General features: G+C 39.1%; 1 protein-coding gene across 6 annotated transcripts in view; it reads left to right on the forward strand.

Moving 5' to 3' along the window:
• cacna1g (calcium channel, voltage-dependent, T type, alpha 1G subunit) overlaps positions 1-21,106 on the forward strand; it is a 132,985-nt gene that overhangs the window by 42,073 nt on the left and 69,806 nt on the right. For all 6 annotated transcript variants that reach the window (XM_053511856.1, XM_053511857.1, XM_053511858.1 and 3 more), the window contains exons 6-12: positions 914-1,006; positions 2,099-2,930; positions 3,113-3,492; positions 16,300-16,451; positions 16,801-16,986; positions 17,813-17,927; positions 18,037-18,192. In XM_053511856.1, coding sequence (XP_053367831.1) covers positions 914-1,006; positions 2,099-2,930; positions 3,113-3,492; positions 16,300-16,451; positions 16,801-16,986; positions 17,813-17,927; positions 18,037-18,192 — 1,914 coding nt within the window. The remainder of the gene's footprint in view (positions 1-913; positions 1,007-2,098; positions 2,931-3,112; positions 3,493-16,299; positions 16,452-16,800; positions 16,987-17,812; positions 17,928-18,036; positions 18,193-21,106) is intronic.

The raw sequence follows: 21,106 nt of genomic DNA on the forward strand, positions 1-21,106 counted from the left end.
TTAATTATTGCCAAACTTTACATAAATTCTCATCTGTGCACATATTATCTGTAATAAATTACAGTGTTTTGCAAATAAAAAATTTCACAGGTCCATGTTGATTTTTATGCGATTAATTGTGTAGCACTACTCACATCAAAATGCTGTTGCTGTAACATGCTGCATCCTCTGGATTTTTGGAAAAGCCTTCAGTTTCAGAATAGTTCTTTCAGTTACTGAGTAAAGATGACAGTGTGACCCATTAATATTAGATAACCTTTTATCACAAGGCAATGCTAATAAGTCCTTATTACTCAATGCATTATGGTATTAAACCTCTGGTTGATGAAACACATATCTCACTGGGATTTCTTAGCATGTTTGGGAGGAACAAAAGAAAAATAAATATATATTTTTTTAAATTTGGACCACTACCACGTATCTCATAGAAGAGAGAGAGTTTGAAGGCTTAATTTTAATGAACTGCTGCCAGTTCTGTAGCCTGAAAGTCTGTTGGCTATAATATGAATTAGTCTGAGAGCACCTTGTACTATTGCTCTAAAGATTACAGGAGATTTGTTTCTATTTCCCATCTGATGAAAGGATGAAAGAATTAGAGTGCGTCTCTGCACTGGGATTTCCCCTCGAATCCGCTGGTCCTCCAGGCCATGCTAAGGGATCTCATCACTGCCTAATGATGCATTTCTGAATTCAGGAACAACAGCTGCACTGAGCCATTTGTATGCTGTGCTAAGGCTGGCCAGACTATCTAAAAAAAAAACATTTTTATCACATAATAGTGTTTGTTATTCGTATTATACATTACTACTGCACAAAATATAAATTTCTCTATTTGTCAAAGTAGATAAGAGATATGTAATGTATTGAATATGCAGTTGCTTGACAGTTTTATTAATTTTCTTTCTTGCTTTAGGTCATCACTCTGGAGGGTTGGGTGGACATCATGTATTTTGTAATGGATGCACATTCCTTCTACAATTTTATCTACTTCATTTTCCTGATTATAGTGAGTGGCTTTCAACCCATTGTGCAGCTTTTTTTTTTGCCAGAATCTAGTGCTATGCCTCTCTTACCCACAATATATCTCATGATTAGCAACACATTTCCTGTATACTGTACGTACTTTTGTATTTGGGATGTTATTGTTCAGATTATATTAATAATATTAATTCCCACACTAACTACCCCTCAAAAGTAGTTTTAAGATTAGTCTAACATTTTCAGGCATTAGACTAAAAAAGCCACCAAAAAAATGATTTTATTTATTTTAACCTCTTGAGATCTGAATGTTAGATCCTGATAGCATGTTCAGTAAAATATTCTGATCTTATTTATTTATTTATTTTTGTAACAAACCTGGTTAGGGAAATACAGTACATCAGTATAAATCAGTGGCTTTTAACTCCCGAAGGACCACTTGCCCTGCACATTTTAGTGTTTTCCTTACTCTCACACCCACTTCAATTTAGAAAAAGCTGTTAATTAGCTGATTAGTTAAATCAGTTGTGCTGGGAGCTGAGAAAAACACTAAACTATGCAGGGCAGGTGGTTCTGCAAGCTCAGAGTTAAAAACCACTGTGGTAAAAAAAAACAGTGATTTGTTCACCAGAAAATGGTGTTGTGTTAGATGCCTATTAGGTATATGTTTACCTAAATTATTGTTTACACCACTTGGATCTAAAGACCTTAGGATAATCTGCAGGATTTTTTCAGGGTTACATTTTTAATCTAAATCATATGCCAGATTAAATAACTGTTACATCTGTATGGAAAAGCCTATGCCAGAGTGGGTAAGTGGTGTTTGTCCAAGGGTTAATATGTCAGCTGTAACGTAGTTAATGTGAAACACAATACCCTGCCTGAAGCCTTTTAGCTATTCCCTTCTATGAAAGGCAGTCAAGAATAAGTAGCAGTAATCACTTACACTTCTCTAGTGTTATGGGCTTTTGATTGCTTTGTAATGCCTGGTAACTGAATAATGTTACAATCATACTGCAACATTTTTCCGGGGGAAAAGAAACTGAGCTAAGCAAAACTAAATTGTGCTGAGACGGCTGTTAAGTTTTTGTCAGTTGCCTGTATTCTCTTTTCTCTCTAGGTGGGCTCATTCTTCATGATCAACCTATGTCTAGTTGTCATAGCCACACAATTTTCTGAAACAAAGCAGCGGGAAAGTCAGCTGATGAAGGAGCAGAGAGTACGATTCATGTCCAATGCCAGCACACTAGCCAGCTTTTCAGAGCCTGGTAGCTGCTATGATGAGCTCCTGAAATACCTGGTTTACATTGTTCGAAAAGCCACCAGACAGTTAGGACACCTAGTTCGGGCAGCTGCTCGCCAGGCTGGCATCAGGATATGTGCCTCACCCACCCCTGAACCTGCAAATGCCAAGAGACGAAGGCACAGGAAGCAGCAGGGCTCCATTCATCACCTTGTGCACCATCACCACCACCACCACCATCACTACCATCTTGGCAACGGGAATATCTGGAGTGATAATGCCCAGGAGATCGAGGTCTCTTCACAGAACAACCGGAATGGTGCAGGAACAGGACGTCTAACGCTCCCCACTATTATGCCTCTACAGGACCCGTCCCCACCAGTCCCCACCTGCTCTGCTGCTCTGGGCTCTAGCAGTGTCGAATCTATACACAGCACCTATCACACAACCTGCCACTTGGAGCCTCACCGTGCTGCCACTTTAGGCCATCCAGTACTGCAGGCTTACAAGAGAAACTCAGTTCCATTTGCTGCACCAGTGCATAAGAACTATCCGACTTTGCAGTCCCGTGTAGCACTGGAACAGCTCCGGCAAAGGGCACTGGACCCTGGAGGAGCCTGTTGCACTGCTACCATCCTCAGCAACCTCAACATACCTCCAAACCCTATCAACACGTCCCAGTGTGTGTTGGCTACACAAGGATCTGCAGGTAAATGAACAAACCAGGTTCTATCCATGATGAGTTTCTCAAATAGGTTAGCTATTTTATGATTATTGGTGAGTTGTTACATGGTTTTTGGAGGTACTTGTATCAGGTCTTGTTGAAAGCTCAAAAATATTTAACTTAAGTTTACATGTATAAAGCCTAATCATTTACTAAATACATTCCAGGAAATTCTTCACGCAAGCTCTCCAATGCCAACTGCAGTGGTACAAATTTGGATGCTATGCTGATGTTTGACCCTGAGACCTGCCCATACTGCATCAAATCAGTGGGTAATGAATCAGAGGGAACCGAAGCAAATGAAACTGCAGACTCAGACAGCGAAGGAGTCTATGAATTCACACAAGACGCACACTATCGGGATGGCAGAGACCCCAATAGGAAAAAGAAGTTTAAATTAGGGGCACGGGCAGCGAAGGTAGTGCGCTTCTGGAGACTGGTGTGTGACACTTTTCGTAAGATTGTAGACAGCAAGTATTTCGGACGAGGCATCATGATCGCCATCCTCATCAACACCCTCAGCATGGGAATTGAGTACCATGAGCAGGTTAGTGTTTATCAGTAGTTGACTTGTCTGCTGAAGATCTGTCAAAAGCAGAGAGGTGCAATTAATATTGTTTGCCATTATCCAGGTCATATAGGTTCCTTAATCTACATTATATTAATGTAGATAAAGGTTCTATAGTAATTAAAAACATGATTTTTAATGCTTCTGCTCTGTAAGTATAGACAGTTCCAAAGTCGCGATGAATGTAAGGGTTAAGTGATCATTATGGTGTGATAAGTTGATTAGTGCTTTTTTAATCACTTGAAAAACATAAGAGCTTTTATGTTAATTACATGATAACTTTTGTTTTCTTTATAAAGTCCTTTTAGAAAGGGTTAAAAAATATATATATACACACGTGAATATGGTAAAATGTAATTATTATTAGAAAAGCTCTGGCCAAATTTATCACATCATACATTATTCCTGTATTTATTATACTGTAAGTTAATAGACTTGTGGTGGCACAGTGGCTTAGTGGTTAGTGGCACGGTCCAGGGTTCGGGTTTGATTCCCACCTCGGGTCTATGTGCATGGAGTTTGCATGTACTCTCTAGGTACTCCAGTTTCCTCCCACAGTCCAATGACATGCAGATTAGGCTAATTGGTGTTCCCAAATTGCCTGCAGTGTGTGAATAAGCATATGAGTGTGTACAATATTCCCTGTGATGGTTTGGCTCCCCAACCTGGGAGTACCCCAACTCCAGACCCTGGCAACCCTGTATAAAAGGGGTATAGACGAGGAGTGAGTGAGTATAAGCCTAGGTAGTCCATCTCTTATCCAGAATAACATGTTGGTAAAGATTCTGATGCTTCTTCTTTAATGTAAAGACACTTCATGATGCTCTCAGTCTTTTTTGTTGTCTGCTGAAAAAACCAATGAAAACATGTATCGACTGAATTTAAAGACCAATAAGACATAAGACATTAAAATATAGACAATGTTGAAGGGCACTTCCAGGGCAGCACAGGTAAAGCAGGCTGTAAAGATTACTCCCATGTGATCTACTAATAATCAAATAGTCATGATCTCTTTTTTTTTTTTTTGGCAAGGTGTCTTTATTTCTTTTATCCTATAGGGTTCGCCACATTGGCTCATTTTATCCGCAAGATCTGGTATTATGTTGAATCCCCTTCTGTTGCAACTCTTCCATATATTCTACCAAAGCTTGGAACTGGAACTGCATGAAGTAACTGGGTTGAATGGGCAACAGAGTTAGGCGGTTGCCAAAGGACCCAACTAAGTGTCGAACCTGTATGTAGTAGCGGACTCGAACCCCCAATCCTCAGATCAGCAACCCAGAGACTCAAGGCCCTGATCCTCATGATTAAACCACATTCCTGTGATTTTAAAAAGAGATCGCTTATCCCATGCAACTCGATCACCATTACAACAGACCTCCTCTGGCACCATATTTAACAGACATATTTTTACCATTGGCTTGTTTGTTTTTTAAAATGGTGATTAATAGCATGCTGTGACAGTGCAGATTCTGTCAAATGAAAAACAGGTCAGAGTGAAAAAACCAACAACAAAGTGACAGACTACAAAATAGAACCGCGTACTAAATACATTTTTTGATATTTCCCATGTCAGAAAACCCTGTAACACCAATAGATTAAAGCTGTCCCTGTTGCACTGTGTCCTGCTTCAGGTGTCTGTGTGAGATAAATAGCAGCAGGTAGTACATCGCTCATCTGCTTAATGGCTTATGGCACGACATACTGCTGAGAAATGTAAGGTCTTCCTTTGTTAGGAAAAGAGGGCACAGAAAAGGATGAGATTTATGTATTAATCATTTTCATTGTGGAATAACAGATTCAGTGTCTGTAATGTATCGCCTACATTTAAAAGTTTAGACAACACAACGCCTCACACTTTCAAAGGTCCTCTCAGGAACATGATTCACACCCCAGCTAACTGTGGCAGCAGTTCAATAACTTTCTCACCAGAGAGATGCAATGCTCTGATTATTCAACCAGCAAAGGCTTCAGACTTCAGTAATGGTACTGTAGGTGACGGCTGATAGATGTTTGTGCACAGATGGAGTTCTGATCTGCACGCTATCAGCGGTTTCTTTCTCCCTGCCCTTTGTATAACTTTCCCGAGGCTTGTGGAATTCCAGGCTTTTCACGCATCTCATGCTCATGTTGTTTACTGTAGAGGAGTAATTTGGTCCATGCAGGCAAAGGAGCACAAGTGTGAAGGCTGAACTGATGAGAGGGCAAGAGAGCCACATCTGAAACTCATCGTCCCGTGTTTACACAGTGTGCTCGCATGCCTTGCAGTCTTCCACATCATCCGGGGGGCACGCACCACGGTTCATTCGTGCCCACTTGATGCTTGAAGTTGCTGCCCAGTGCTTAGATGCACACAGAGAGGAAAATGATCTGCCTTTCACAGAAGTTTGACATCCTGATAAATGTGATGCTGCCCCCCCCCACACTTAGCCTGAAAATGGTTAATTCCTGAATAAGAAATCATCCATCATTTTCCTGACTTATTTTAATATGAATCATATTTACCAACTGCTCTGTGTTTAATCCCAGAAGTCCCAGCGTCAAGCATGTGAACTTTTGAACCTTGCATGATAGCTGATGGGTTAACTGGACCAGACTGGTGTGCGAGAGCATGTGAATTGTTGTTGAGTGAATGTGTTGGACCTGAAAGAAAGGCAATGTGAGCTCATGCTATTCATGGGCTTTGCTACGCTCCTGTGGCGCTAGCGATAGCCTGAAGAAAGGCAGCTCACACACATGGATGGTGTTTCCCCATTTTGTATCTCCTCTAGTATTGACTGCTGGAGAATTCTGGCAGAGAAGCTGGCTTTAGCTCGTGGCCCATCTGGAAAACGGGAGACGGCCTAAAGCAGGAATGTGGATTTACAAGGTTACTCGGGTTCATTGACCTAGTCCCTTCAGCAAATAAAACTTGATGCCAACCTGCCTAATTGCATCTGTTCTCTTTTACTGTCCTGGAGCTTTTTATTGCTCTCTTTTTACTGGCCCAGTCTTCTCATCACCACCTTTTCTTGTAATGCTTGTTGGCTTGGATTGGGATATGTCCTGGTGTTCTCCTGCGGAAGACTTTTTAAACCTCTGTTAAGCAGACAATTGATGTACAATGACTCAAGAGCTTTGTACTTTCATCTTTTGACATTATGCATCACATCTCTAAATACATCGTTTCCCGCAAATTTAGCTTAAAGCAGAGGTTGGAAGTTTCATTTGGATTGCACGCTATTTATTGGGATGCTGCCAAGGGGCCAGTGCTGGAGGCTCATTAAAATAAACCTTTTTGTTTAAAACAAAGATTTTCTGCAAAGTGGTTTAGTAATAGTTCTGAAATTCCAAATAATTCTGAAAAATATATACCTTTAAAAACTGAAAAGGATATAGCATCTTCAAGAACTCTTTACGCTAAGAGCAATTCTTTCCTAACTCCAATGATGCTTGCAGAGGAACTCTGGGATATAGTTATCTAGACTCCCAAATAATATTACCCATTCAAAGGGTAATAGCCTGTTTCCTCCACCATTTAGTGATGATGAATGTACAGTATCATTCAATTTATGTGAAGTGCTTTTATTATTCTTGCACTGTTGTAATTTTATTAGCCATGGGTTTCTGCACATTTCCCCTGCCTATAGTACTGACTGATACATGTTGCTCTCTTATGCTTTAGCGCAGAATATGGCTCAATATTCCTTGTGTGCCTCCTAATGATACTGATTATCGCAGCAATTTACGAGGCTACTTTCTTCCCTATTCTCGTTCCTAACAGGGTAAATATCGATGCATGTATGGAAGCCGTTAGTGTCACTACAGACAGGAGGGTGCATTTGGCTTCACATTCTCACACACTCTGTAACCCTGTTGACATTGGTTTAAACTGCATTTCAGCCCCCTGACAAGTGATTTCATTCACTTTATTGATAAACCTTATGCACGAATATTTGACACTAAAGGTGAACAAGTTTTTTATTCTAAACTTTAACTTAACTGTTTAGGATACAATTACTTTGTGTTTATATCCTTAGACTTAGCTAGCATTTCCAAGCATGGTCCAGTGTTAGAATTTACTTAGTTACCTAAATTATATAATTGATAACTTCACAATGGGTGGCATGTGACTTAGTGGTTAACACTTTGCATTTCCAGTCATCTTGCATCTCCAGATTCTTGGTTCAATTCCCACCTGGGGTCTGTTTGCATGGAGTTTGCATATTCTCTGCATGCTTGATGTTTTTCTCTTGGTCCTCTGGTTTCCTTCTACATTCCAGTGCAGATTAGGCTGATTGGCATTCCCAAGTTAAATGAGAGTGTGTGTAAGTATGTGTGTCTTGCGATGGATTAGCACCTTGTCCATGTTGTACTCCGAAATAGGCTTCAGGACCCTCGCGACCCTGTATACTGTACAGGATAAAGCGGTATATACCATGAGTGAGTAATTACACATGTTGGTCATTAGCAATGACTCCTGGGATGGGCCATCTCCACCAGGATAGGCAGAAGCTTTCAGTTCAGTTCTGGTTATCCCTCTACTTTTTTTAGAGATTGCATCCTATATTTCCTCCAAATATTTACTCCAATTTTGCTTTTACAATATTAAAGAGCATTTTTAAACGTTTTAGATCTTGCCAGGATCATTTTGTGAGCAACTTGTTTAGTGAATCGATTGCTACAAAACAATAAATAAAATGTTCTTGGATTGTTCTTGTGTTTATGGATTTGAGGTCATCCGGGTAAAAGTCTTAAAATTAAATAAAAATAAGATTTTTTCCCCCCTAAAACTGATCACTAGCAACTGTCTTATATCAGAAATACTTTACTGAGTGTAGAATTGGCTTTTTTTGTATGCTTGCGGAATAAGTGAAACTATACTAAGCTGCAGAAACAGTGTTTGAGTGTTTTATTGGTAGCATAAATTTTCAGCCCTCGAATAAGTCTCATGAGAAAAATGGAAATGTGCTAGCAGTTTTTTTTTTTCTTTTTCAGTAGTGCTATGAGATGCTTTCAGGTGCTCCATTGAGACTGAAGCCGGCATAAAAATAACAGACTTTTACTATAGGCAATTCTTAACTCTTATCTCCTATACAATAACTGCCCACTCTTAAATTTAATGAGAGTAATACAGTTGTACACAAAACAGTGAGGCTCATATCTGTATATACACCCATCAGCCATAACACTAAAACCATCTACAGTAGGTATCGGGTTCCCCTTGTGCCACCGGGGTGGCCCTGGCCCCTTGGGGCGTGGCTCTACAGGGTCTCTGGGGTGTGCTGTGGGTTGCAAGGTAGGGATTCTATGGATCTGACTTGTTTGTCTGGTGTATACCATGGGTTCTTGTTCAGACTGGGATCTGTGGTGTTTGGACGCCAGGTCGGCCTCCAAACTCCCCAAATTTTTCCAGTGATTTGTGCTGCATCGTGAGTGCCCATAAATTACTGGTGTATAGCTGGTGATCAGTATTGTTCAGTTCACCTGTCAGTGGTGTTAATAGTATGGCTGATCGTTGTATAGATATGATTTTACTGTATGTGATGTAGATCCTGCATATGAGCCTAAGTTTGTATCATACATGGCAGGTCCATGCTGAGTTTTTTTTTCTTGATCCATTTGTGTTTAAAAGAAAATTGTACAACATGGGTAAAAAAAAAAAAAAAGGAACAACTTAATTGTGGCTGATTTTATTTAATTTGATGGACTTAGATTTTAACAAATAGTGACAACCAGTTTTGATTATAATTTCCTCCTGCTGTGAGGTGATGGAAAAGTTCATCAGCCATAGAGCTGTCTGGACGCTTGGAACTGAGGAGGAAAAGATTTAATGAAATAAAAATAATGCGTTAATGAGTTTCTTATTAAATAAAGAATCCAGTGTCAGAAGAAGTATCTTTAAAAGTGTAAAGGGCATTAATCCAGCTAATATGTCTGTTGATTAGAATTTTTTTTATACTGTTGTAATTCATATTGAAAAAGTTTTAATTAAACTGTTACATTTTTTTTCTTGTTGACAATTTTAGCTATAACATAAAAAAATATATATTAAACTGGCAATATCATATATTTATTTATTTATGTATGTGTATATGCAGTATGTGTGCAGTGGGAAGCACTGATGGGGTCGGTGCTTAAGCTTGTGTTAAAAAGTGTTAGCCAAATGGAAAAATATAAACGTAAAACGACTATGAACAACCTGTTCCAAAGTTCAAAAGTATCATATTGCTGATGCAAGTGAATACATATGGAATCACTGTCAATAACTTAATGCCCAAGTCAGTAAGTCACTGATTTATCCTTGGTTTTGGCAATTCTGACAGTTGCTAAATGTCCCCCTTCTCTTCTCCTGAACAGTGGTTGCTCAGTGGTTTAAGGCTCTGGGTTACTGATCAGAAGATTGGCAGTTCAAGTCCCAGATCCACCAAGCTGTCACTGTTGGTCCCATGAGCATGGCTCTTAACCCTGTCTGCTCTAGGGATGTTGTATCATGGCTGATCCTGCACTCTGTCCCCAGCTGCCTAACGCATTGCGATATGCTATGAAAAGGATCTCTCTACGCAGTAATGTATATATGACAATAAAAGCTTCTTCTCCATTTTATTCTTTTCTCTTTGCACAGACCTCTCTCAGATGCATATTGTATGCAGACATAAAAGGGCCCTTTGTGTGCTTTGCATTACAGTACATGATGCTTAAATTGCATCTTTAGTCTCCTGTGCCAGTATTGAATACAGTATAATACGCAAGATTTTCGCCTCAGAATGCAAACTGATTACACTCGAACACGGGTGCAAACAGCTTAGCACATCAGGTTCAAAGTATATTTAAAGATCTTGAACCACCACATGCTGCCAGACCAGCTTTGATGCTCCTTGCCACAGCTTTTACAAGTCTTTAGAACTCACATGAAGGAATGAACAGTATTCCTCCGAAATACTGAACATATGTTTGACCACACTAGTCCAAAATCTCCTGTAGGTGGTTCAGTTGGGTTAAGATTTGGGCACTGTGCAGGCCATAGCATATGCTTTCCATTATTTTTATACTCATTAAACAATTGAGTGAGCCTCTTCTTCTTTATAGATTAAAAGGGACCTTTTCCAAAAGTATAGAAATTTTTATCATAGGATATATTGAGTCAATCAGAAACACCTTGAACTGATTTGCACTTTGTGACAATTATCTGACAATTCGTGCTAAACCGGCAAGAATGCCACAGGGAATAACAGAACTATTTATTTTCCTTTAATTTGTGACATGTCTTTACATCCTGACGACTGGTGTACAATAAATGTGTCAGGTGTACAACAGCAGCAGATACCACTGATTATTTATACAGTGCAAGTTACAGCATGAATGGATATGTATAAGTGTATAAGTATAGGTATTCAGTTTATCCCATTCCACTGGTGCTTTTATTGCAACAATGGTTTTCTCAATTAGATCTGGCAAGATTGTTTGCAATAATGTGTTTAAGTTTAAGACAATTGCTTACATAATTTGATTATGATTATTAATCAAATAAAAAAATGTAGAATACGAAAAACCTTGCAAATTCTCACCTTTTACTTGAAATATTTTTGAGAATAATGTACAGACAATGACCAACCTATCCACTGTATAACCTACTGAAATCAGGAGCTGGGTGTGAGGCTTTTATTGGGCAGGGTGGTGATCGTGGACAGATTGAATCCTGGTCGCCCGTATTCTCCTTCCTGTTAACAGATTTTCCTTTTACGGTCTCATGATGGAATGCTTGTCTTTGTGCCAAAAATGTGGCACATGACGTTTAGTTCCATGGTACGTACCTTGAATGCTTGAAAGTTCAGCTTTAAATTTGTCATTCAGTTACTGCTGTATTCCTTTTCTCCGTTCCCTGTGTACTGCTCTTCAGGATGGGGCTGTCATTGTTATTGCTGCACTGGCTGAGCCAGCTGACTGTGGCGTCTGGTTTACATCAAGTGCTTGTACACTGGCAGGAATAAGCTGATGGTGCTCAAGCTGAAGCACACGGAGGATGATTAATACCGTGCCCGATACGGTATCAGGCTCTAATCATTAGATCAGTTGCTTTGACTGGGATAATAATAATGGGCAGTGTTTTTCATGATGTTTATATCTTGGGCGTGCTGACTTTTGCTTACTGTTTTCAGAAACTGGACTCTCATGCCTTTACACAGTGTAATCATATGAGCTCATCTGTTATCAGAATACGCAGTTATTTATTTACATTTCAAACCTCAAGGCCATAGTTGTGTTTATTACCGAATGCCTTTACAGCAGTATAATTTAGAGGTTTCTCCTTCCAAAAAAATAAGGAATATAACTACAATGTCTCTGTGTTGTCTCTGTGTGTTTGGCAGTAGAAAAGTAACAGCCCATCAGCGGTCTAAGGCTCATTCATCCTTTATTTCTTTTATTGCTCACCCTGTGAAAATGTTCTCCTCTCTTTTAAAAGTGCAGTTTGGGAAGTGTACTAAACGCTAGTAAATTCCATCTTACCCACTGCTGGAGAACATTGTGTTTCCCACGTTTTTTATGCAATCGGGTGCTGTGTGTGTGTGTGTGTGTGTGTTACCTTCATAAATTTAGATGAGTACTGAAAAAGGAGCAGATCTTCACAGTAACATCCTCTGTGGTCCCATTCATTCTCTGACTCCCCAGTTAGAGGTTAAAAGCTTGAGGGCAGCTGGCTCAAGTCTGAACTTGAGTTACTGTCTGTGTACAGTTTCACATGTTCCTCTTGTGTTCATGTGGGTTTTGTCCCGTTGTTCAATGTCCTCCTATTTCCCGAAAACATGCCTGTATGTGGACTGGCTTTAGAATATCGCCTGTAAATTTGTGAATTTGTTTGTGAATGTGTATCCACGATGCCATGCAATAGACTGACATCCTTATTCCTGTTTTTTTATGTAGGCTCTTGATCTACAACTACAACCAGAATAACGTAATTACTAAAGATGAATGAATGAATGGCAAATAATAGGCGGTGAGGTACAGTATGGCTCTTAAATGCAGGAAAGGAAATGAGCTCACTGTATGTATGTATTTTTTGGAAAGTTTGACAATTTGCTCACAAAGGTTTATTAAACATCTTACATTAAACAAGTTTGTAGAACAGAAATACATGCAAATTTCATTCTTGTATAACTCCTGGAAGTTTTCTTTAGCTCCCTGAAGGCTAGAGTGTTTTATGTGCTGATTTCTTTCCATAAGTGGTCTTGATTTGAAGTGAAAGACTTCCTGCTGGGTAGACTGTGTGCCCAACATGTCAAAGACTGCAGGCCCCACAAACACCACAGTCAGTGAGTTATTGGACTTTGAATTGTTGCTGTGTTGGCTCTGGATTCGAAATGAAATGATAATATCTAATATGAGGTTAAAGTGCAGAACATTTTGAAATGACTGTATTTACTGGATGAATGTTGGGTGAGTCATAGCCATTTTTATACACACTGTACCATGTCTGGGGACTCAAAGTAATAGCAGGATTTAAATATACTTTCATTGTGCGCTTTTTGTGTAACCTGGCTGTTCAGTTTTGGAGGCTTACCAATGGTTTACTTTTTTTGTGGAAAACTCTCTGAGATTATGCTGATGTGTTTTTGTTTTTATGGTGGTCGTTGATACAGCTATGATTACACCCTGGATTGTTTAAAGAAATAAATTAATGTAGTATATACTGTAAGCCAATACATATTTGCCATTCAACTTTATGGAATAGGTAATATACCAATAATATTTGGTACAGGTATACACTCACCTAAAGGATTATTAGGAACACCTGTTTCATTTCTCATTAATGCAATTATCTAATCAACCAATTACATGGCAGTTGCTTCAATGCATTTAGGGGTGTGGTCCTCGTCAAGGACACCTCCTGAACTCCAAACTGAATGTCAGAATGGGAAAGAAGGATAATTTAAGCAATTTTGAGCGGGCATGGTTGTTGGTGCCAGACGGGTCGGTCTGAGTATTTCACAATCTGCTCAGTTACTGGGATTTTCACACACAACCATTTCTAGGGTTTACAAAGAATGGCGTGAAAAGGGAAAAATATCCAGTATGCGGCAGTCCTGTGGGTAAAAATGCCTTGTTGATGCTAGAGGTTGGAGGAGAATGGGCTGACTGATTCAAGCTGATAGAAGAGCAACTTTGACTGAAATAAACACTCGTTACAACCGAGGTATGCAGCAAAGCATTTGTGAAGCCACAACACGCACAACCTTGAGGTGGATGGGCTACAACAGCAGAAGACCCCACTGGGTACCACTCATCATCACTACAAATAGGAAAAAGAGGCTACAATTTGCACGAGCTCACCAAAATTGTACAGTTGAAGACTGGAAAAATGTTGCCTGGTCTGATGAGTCTCGATTTCTGTTGAAACATTCAAATGGTAGAGTCAGAATTTGGTGTAAAGAGAATGAGAACATGGATCCATCATGCCTTTTTACCACTATGCAGGCTGGTGGTGTAATGGTGTGGGGTATGTTTTCTTGGCACACTTTAGGCCCCTTAGTGCCAATTGGGCATAGTTTAAATGCCACGGGCGACCTGAGCATTGTTTATGACCATGTCTATCCCTTTATGACCACCATGTACCCATCCTCTGATGGCTACTTCCAGCAGGATAATGCACCATGTCACAAAGCTCGAATCATTTCAAATTGGTTTCTTGAACATGACAATGAGTTCACTGTACTAAAATGGCCCCCACAATCACCAGATCTCAACCCAATAGAGCATCTTTGGGATGTGGTGGAACGGGAGCTTCGTGCCCTGGATGTGCATCCCACAAATCTCCATCAACTGCAAGATGCTATCCAATCAATATGGGCCAACATTTCTAAAGAATGCTTTCAGCACCTTGTTGAATCAATGCCACGTAGAATTAAGGCAGTTCTGAAGGCAAAAGGGGGTCAAACACTGTATTAGTATAGTGTTCCTAATAATCCTTTAGGTGAGTGTGTATAAAGGTATATCCCTTACCTTTATCTATACAAAAATAATAATAATAATTATATATATAGTGTGTAGAGGCTTTATGTGGTCACAGTGTTATAGTAAATAGCACGCAATTTAAAACCAAGTTTATTACGGTTTTGTGTCCAGTTGCTAATATATGGCCGGGGGTATTTTGTTCACAAGGCGGCCGTCCAAGAAAAAAAAATCATATATTTCTTTTATATTTAAATGAGGATTCCATGTTTTTCTATAAGAACTGGAGTAACAAGTACATTAAAGTGCTTTAAATTGCATTAAAGTATTTTTTCATTTATTTATGCCAAAATTTACGATTTGATTCTGTACATTTCACCTACCGCACACTACTGGCCATAGTAAAAAACTAACTTATGTGATTTAATACCTGACTTGATATGACTGGTTACATTCAGTCACTATTTCATCATTTAAATTTGTGAGCTTTACATTTTAATTACGTAAAAGTACAGGTTTGTGGCTGTAATAATAAATACTGCAAATCGGGTGTAGAGGAGTACAAATTGTTTCATTAACATCAAACTTAATGACTTGACTCCAAATGATGTTACTCCTCCAGATGTTAAACCTGAACCGACTGGGTTTTTTAACGAAGAGTTTGGGTGCTGTAGTAATGTTTGCAATATTTTCCTAAAACCTCTTTACAAACCTTTGTTCTTGTAAGAAATTGTGTGTCTCATCCTATTAGATTAGCAATGTTTAACCCATTCTAATTCTTCTTTACAGTCGACGTTGTCTAGAGAGATTTGATTAGCATGATGCTGATTGCTCAACGCAGCAGGGTTCTAAACTGAGGTGCTGTGTTAAACAGCGAGGGAAAGTGTTTAATGTGTTGCACTAATGTTATCACTCCTGCAGCTCTAATTCTGTTAGATTGTAACTAAATATGCATTCATTTGTCTTACATGCTCTGCATTCCCATGTATACACACTTATAACCAGCAGGAAGCTGCATCTATTTTCTCGTGTGTATAAAATACTATTTTGGATTAATTGTTGGAGGAACAGTGGCTTAGTGGAAAGCACTAAAGTGCGAGGAGTTACCTGTGCTTGGTAGGTTTCCGTCGTGTACTCTGGTCTCCTCCAACAGTCCAAACATGTGATGTTCTGTAGGCTGATTGCGGTTTTCAAATGTATTTAAATAGTGTATGGTTGTGTGTGTGTTGATGAGTGTATCCTGCCCAAGTTCCCTTGGATAAGCTCCATGCCCCCTGTGATCCTACTGTACATGGGATGAGTAGTATAAACACCAGGGAAACAGCTGTGTAAAACATGCACAAAAGAAATGTATATGCGGATAAATTCTGATAACTGCACCTGGATTAAACAGATTATTAATCAATCAATTGGTTTACTCAAACCGATGATCGATTATGGACTGGTTAAATGACATCATCCAATTAGATTACACTGAGCACTGAGCATAGTCTATTTATTGGTTTATAATACTTGGTAAGGGCTGGGTTTTTGGGTAATATTTGAGACGGTTGTTTGAACCGCACAGATTACTATTTATTAATTATTTATTTATTTGTTTCTTTGTTTATAGAAACTAACATAGACTATGTGCCATGTGTTAAAATGATGAAATAATTTTTGAAGCAACCCCGTGGGAGAAAACATTATCTCTTAATCTCTTTTATAGGAAGCATTCTATAATTAATCATTTGTAATAAAACATTCCCTGCCACTGCCTGTGCAGTTTTAAATGCTATTTTCTTTAAATGATATTCTAAAACTGCAGCATTTATTATAACTTCCTGTTCTTCTTGTTCCTTTGTTTCCCATGTGCCTCAGCCGGATGAGTTAACCAATGCGCTGGAGATCAGTAATATTGTGTTTACCAGTCTGTTTTCCCTGGAGATGCTCCTGAAGCTGCTGGTGTATGGCCCTTTTGGCTACATCAAGAACCCTTACAACATTTTTGATGGCATAATCGTCGTAATAAGGTATGTGTGTGTCAGCAGTGCAGGGGTTTAGAAGCATGCCATTAGCATCACTGCACCTGTAATATTTTGTCATGTTTATCATCATTATTGGAATTTTTTCTGGCAGTTACTTCAAAATAGTGGCACCTTGACAAATAGGAGCCATTACTAATGCTGGGACAGCTGGTGGCTGTTCAGTCTGCTAACTGTCAGCTGTCTGGATGATGAATTTGATTTCATATTTATGCACTGATTATTATGACACATTCAGCTATTGTGTGAAGTTACTGGAAACCTGAGAAGGGTTAAATCAACGACTGTGTACCATAATGTGTATATCCTAATTATTGTGTTTGTGTGTGTGGTGCAGTGTATGGGAGATTGTTGGCCAGCAGGGTGGAGGTTTGTCGGTGCTGAGGACCTTCAGGTTGATGCGGGTGCTGAAGCTGGTGCGCTTCATGCCGGCGCTGCAGAGACAGCTTGTGGTTCTGATGAAGACTATGGATAATGTGGCTACTTTCTGCATGCTACTGATGCTCTTTATCTTCATCTTCAGGTCTGAACGAGTGAGAAGAAGGCCAGTTATGTATACAATCTAGCTCAGCATAAATGCCAGTCTGGTACGCCCTCGACTGTACAGTGCTGGCCAAAAGTATGAAGACAACATATGTCATGTCTTATGGTCCTTTCTGTGCACAAAACAGGTGATGTCACTAATTAGTTCGTGCCTAATTGGCTGAAAAATCATGCTAATTAGAATCATCTGGTTTAGTGAATGGATGCAAGAAATATGTGGCAAGACTTTTACTTTCTGAAGACGGAGTGCACGGAAATGGTTACAACTAGGGAATTCTTAAGTAAATTGTAAACTTCTGTGATATAATTCTGTACGTAATTTTCAGTAAGCAATCAAACAGCGTGAATTGAAGAAATGACCCCAAAAACCACAGATGCTGTTTTGACTCGGGTGGATCCAGCAGGTTTTTAAGAATGAGGGATTTCATACTTAATATTGATTGTTGTATAGCAATTTAATTGAAAAAAAAAAGATCTTGATTGTTATAAAAAAAATTGGGAATGTCTTTAAAACATTGCATTTCACTTGTCTTAATACTTTTGGCCTCCACTAGAGACTTAAACTTATAAGATGCTGACAATTTTGTGATCTTAGTATACTGAGCCATAAAATTGTGGTATTGATACATTTAATGTTATCTATATATGTATTTTTTTATATATATTTTGACATAAAACTTAATATGACATAAATGACATTTTAACCTTTTGCAGAAGGTCAGAGAGAAGCTAATAATTATACAGTCTTAAAATGCATACAGTTAACATGTCTAACAAGCTGAAAACATTCATTGTGTTTAAAACAGTATTTTGGGAATGCACCTGTTCGGGTGTAAGTTTGGCTCAGAGAGAGACGGAGACACGTTGCCCGACCGCAAGAATTTCGACTCTTTGCTCTGGGCCATTGTCACTGTGTTCCAGGTAATTGTTCCCAACATAAAATAAGCGCATTATTGTCTTTGACAACTCAGCATTGATTTCAGTATACACGCATAATAGAAACGTGCTGAATCTCTGCCTATACCATCAGATCCTCACCCAGGAGGACTGGAATAAGGTTCTGTATAACGGCATGGCGTCCACCTCACCTGTGGCTGCTCTCTACTTCATCGCCCTGATGACCTTTGGAAATTACGTTCTGTTCAACCTGCTGGTGGCTATCTTAGTAGAGGGCTTCCAGACTGAGGTAGGGCAATCCTCAAATGATCATTCCTGCCTTTCTTTTCTACACTTTTCCTTCCCTACTCCTGTCTGTCTTTCTCATTCTTTCCATTCCTCTCCTGCTGATCATCTTCCAAGCCTGTCTTTTTCCCTTTAGCTATTGTTTCTTCCTTTTCTTTCCCTCTTTGCTCTTCTTTATTTTCTCTAATGGTTTTCATTTTTTCAGCAGGCATTGATGAGTTCCTCGTTGTATTTTCACTGTGGGAGCATCAATCTCATGCCAGCTCCCTGCTCCTGCTCACCTCAGAGCATTTTGTTCCACATTCCTCCCTTCTTTTTCTTCTTTTTTTCTCTTTGGTTTTATGCAAACCCTTATCACGCAACACATAGCTGCTATTCCTCTGTGGCAGGTATACAGACAGAAAGAAAAACAAAAGGAAGAAAAGGATAACCTTTAAATAAATCAGACATAATGTCTATACTCGTGTATCATCTTTGGGTGGAGGGGTTTTTTTTTTGAAAAGAGGTGCAGACTGGCTTTTACTCCATTTTAATTAAACACCAGCTCTCTCTCGCCGCAAGCTGTAAAAACAACGACTTTGATCTTTTTGCTTTAGACAGGCAACGATGAAGAGTGCATTTTTTTTTTACATTTAACACTACAGAGAAAATGAAATCACATAGTGGAAAAGTCAGTATTTCAGACATTTTTTTTTTTAATTCTAAGCCACTGTTCTAGCTTAAACACCTAGCTCAAGGCTTAAACCAGTGAGAAACAGGTGCAGATGATGACTGATGTTTAGGCCGGTGATTAGGATACTGCTGATGCTGAGTGGTTAGAACAGACGAGAGGGAAAATAAAACTGCTGGCAAATTTGTTTTATTAGGCACTTTGCAGCTTGTTACATTTGTAACCATTTTTTACATTTAGTTTTAAATAATCTACATCATATAATTTAATTTCATTTAATATGATAGGAAGACCTACAGTAAAGGGTAGTTCAAGGCTTGTGCACAATACTGTATTCTAATAGATATTATCTTAATTCCTTATTTGTGCCATCAAATATGCTTTACTGTATATTTGAAATTCAAATTCAAAAATGTTTTAATTGTGGTGGTTGGAGCTCAAGGTACCTACATACATTAAGCTGACCATGTCATGGCGTCTTGCCGGCCAGAATGAAGTAGCTTTTTATTAAATAATGGCAGAGGAAATTATTTTAGCCACATTAACAGTTAAATATTAAAAAAACAAAACTGCCCTATCATTAATTATTTTATCGAAAATTAGCCGGATGTTTTTTTCCTTGCTTTCGTTAAATAAGTACATTCCAAAATGCCTCCATTTTCGACTTAGTTCCTCCACTGCCAAAAGCAATTATTTCCTTTTGCCTAACACTTCCCAGAGGGGTTTACTTAATTTTTTTAACCCACATCCTTTCCTTCAAACACAGCATTAATTTTTTGCTGGCCAGACTTTGCTGTAAGTCGAGGTTGCCAGGGAGACCATCAGATGAATGAGATATGTAAGGGAAGAGATGCGGGCTTTGGACCAAAGCCCTGGCAGGAACAAGGCACTGCCTCGGTCACTGCTTCAAGCAAATACCGCCACGCAATCAGTTCATGGAAATGGGTGTGATCTCAGTTACACCAGCGTGTAATGTCAATTTCCTGACTCACTCAATCATTTTGGCTAAGTAAGCCAGTACTTTTTGTCGAACCCTTACATTGCAGTTTCATGTACAGTGGTTGTAAAAATATTATTTGTCTTTTTTCCTATATATATATATATATATATATATATATATATATATATACACACACAGTGAGGTCAATAAGTACAGTATTTAATCACCCTGTGATTTTGCAAGTTCTCTTACTTAGAAATCATGGAGGGGTCTACAATTTTCAGCATAGGTGCATTTCCACTGTGAGAGACAGAATCTAAAAAGAACAATCCGGAAATCACATTGTATGATTTTTGAAAATTTATTTGTGAATTACTGTGCCAAATAAGTATTTAATCACCTGCTTATCAGCCAGATTTCTGACCCTTAAAGACCTGTTATTTTGCTTTTAAAAATTCCAGCTACACTCCGCTCATGATTCTAAATTAGTAGCATCTGTTTGAGGTCGTTAGCTGTCATAAAGACACCTGTGCACCCCACAATCAGCCAAAGTCTAAGTAGATACATGGGGTATCAGTGATGCTAAGAAAGGTGAAGAATCAGCCCAGACGACACGGGAGGAGCTGGTCAATGCCGTGAAGAGAGCTGGGTACTATCAAGGTTACTATCATTATTACACTAAGACGTCATGGTTTAAAATCTTGCATCGCATGGAAGGTTCCCCTGCTTAAGTCAAACCATGTCCAGGCCCATCTAAAGTTTGCCAGGGACCATCTGGATGATCCTGGGAGAAAGTCCTGTGGTCAGATGAGACAAAGTAGAACTTTTTAATCTTAACATTCGGCGTGTTTGAAGGAAGAAGAATGATGAGTATCATCCCAATAATACCATACCTACAGTGAAGCATGGGGCTGGAAGCATCATGCTCTGGGGGTGTTTTTCTGCACAGGGGACTGCACTGTATTAAGGAGAGGATAAACGGGGCCATGTATTGTGACATACAGTATTGGGCAAAAACCTCCTTCCCTCAGTCAGAGCATTAAAGATGGGTCGTGGCTGGGTCTTCCAACATGACAATGACCCACCGCACACAGCCAGGAAAACCAAGGAGTGGCTCCATAAGAAGCATATGGACTATTTAAAAAATAACTGGTCTTTGAGGGTCAGAAATCTGGCTGATAAGCAAGTAAGCAAATACTTATTTGACACAGTAATTCACAAATAAATTGTTTAAAAAATCATACAATGTGATTTCGTATTTTTCTTTTTAGATTTCTAAGTAAGAGAACTTGTAGAATCACAGAGTGA

The sequence above is a fragment of the Clarias gariepinus genome, chromosome 14 (genome assembly GCF_024256425.1).
Source record: "Clarias gariepinus isolate MV-2021 ecotype Netherlands chromosome 14, CGAR_prim_01v2, whole genome shotgun sequence".
Classification (NCBI taxonomy): domain Eukaryota; kingdom Metazoa; phylum Chordata; class Actinopteri; order Siluriformes; family Clariidae; genus Clarias; species Clarias gariepinus.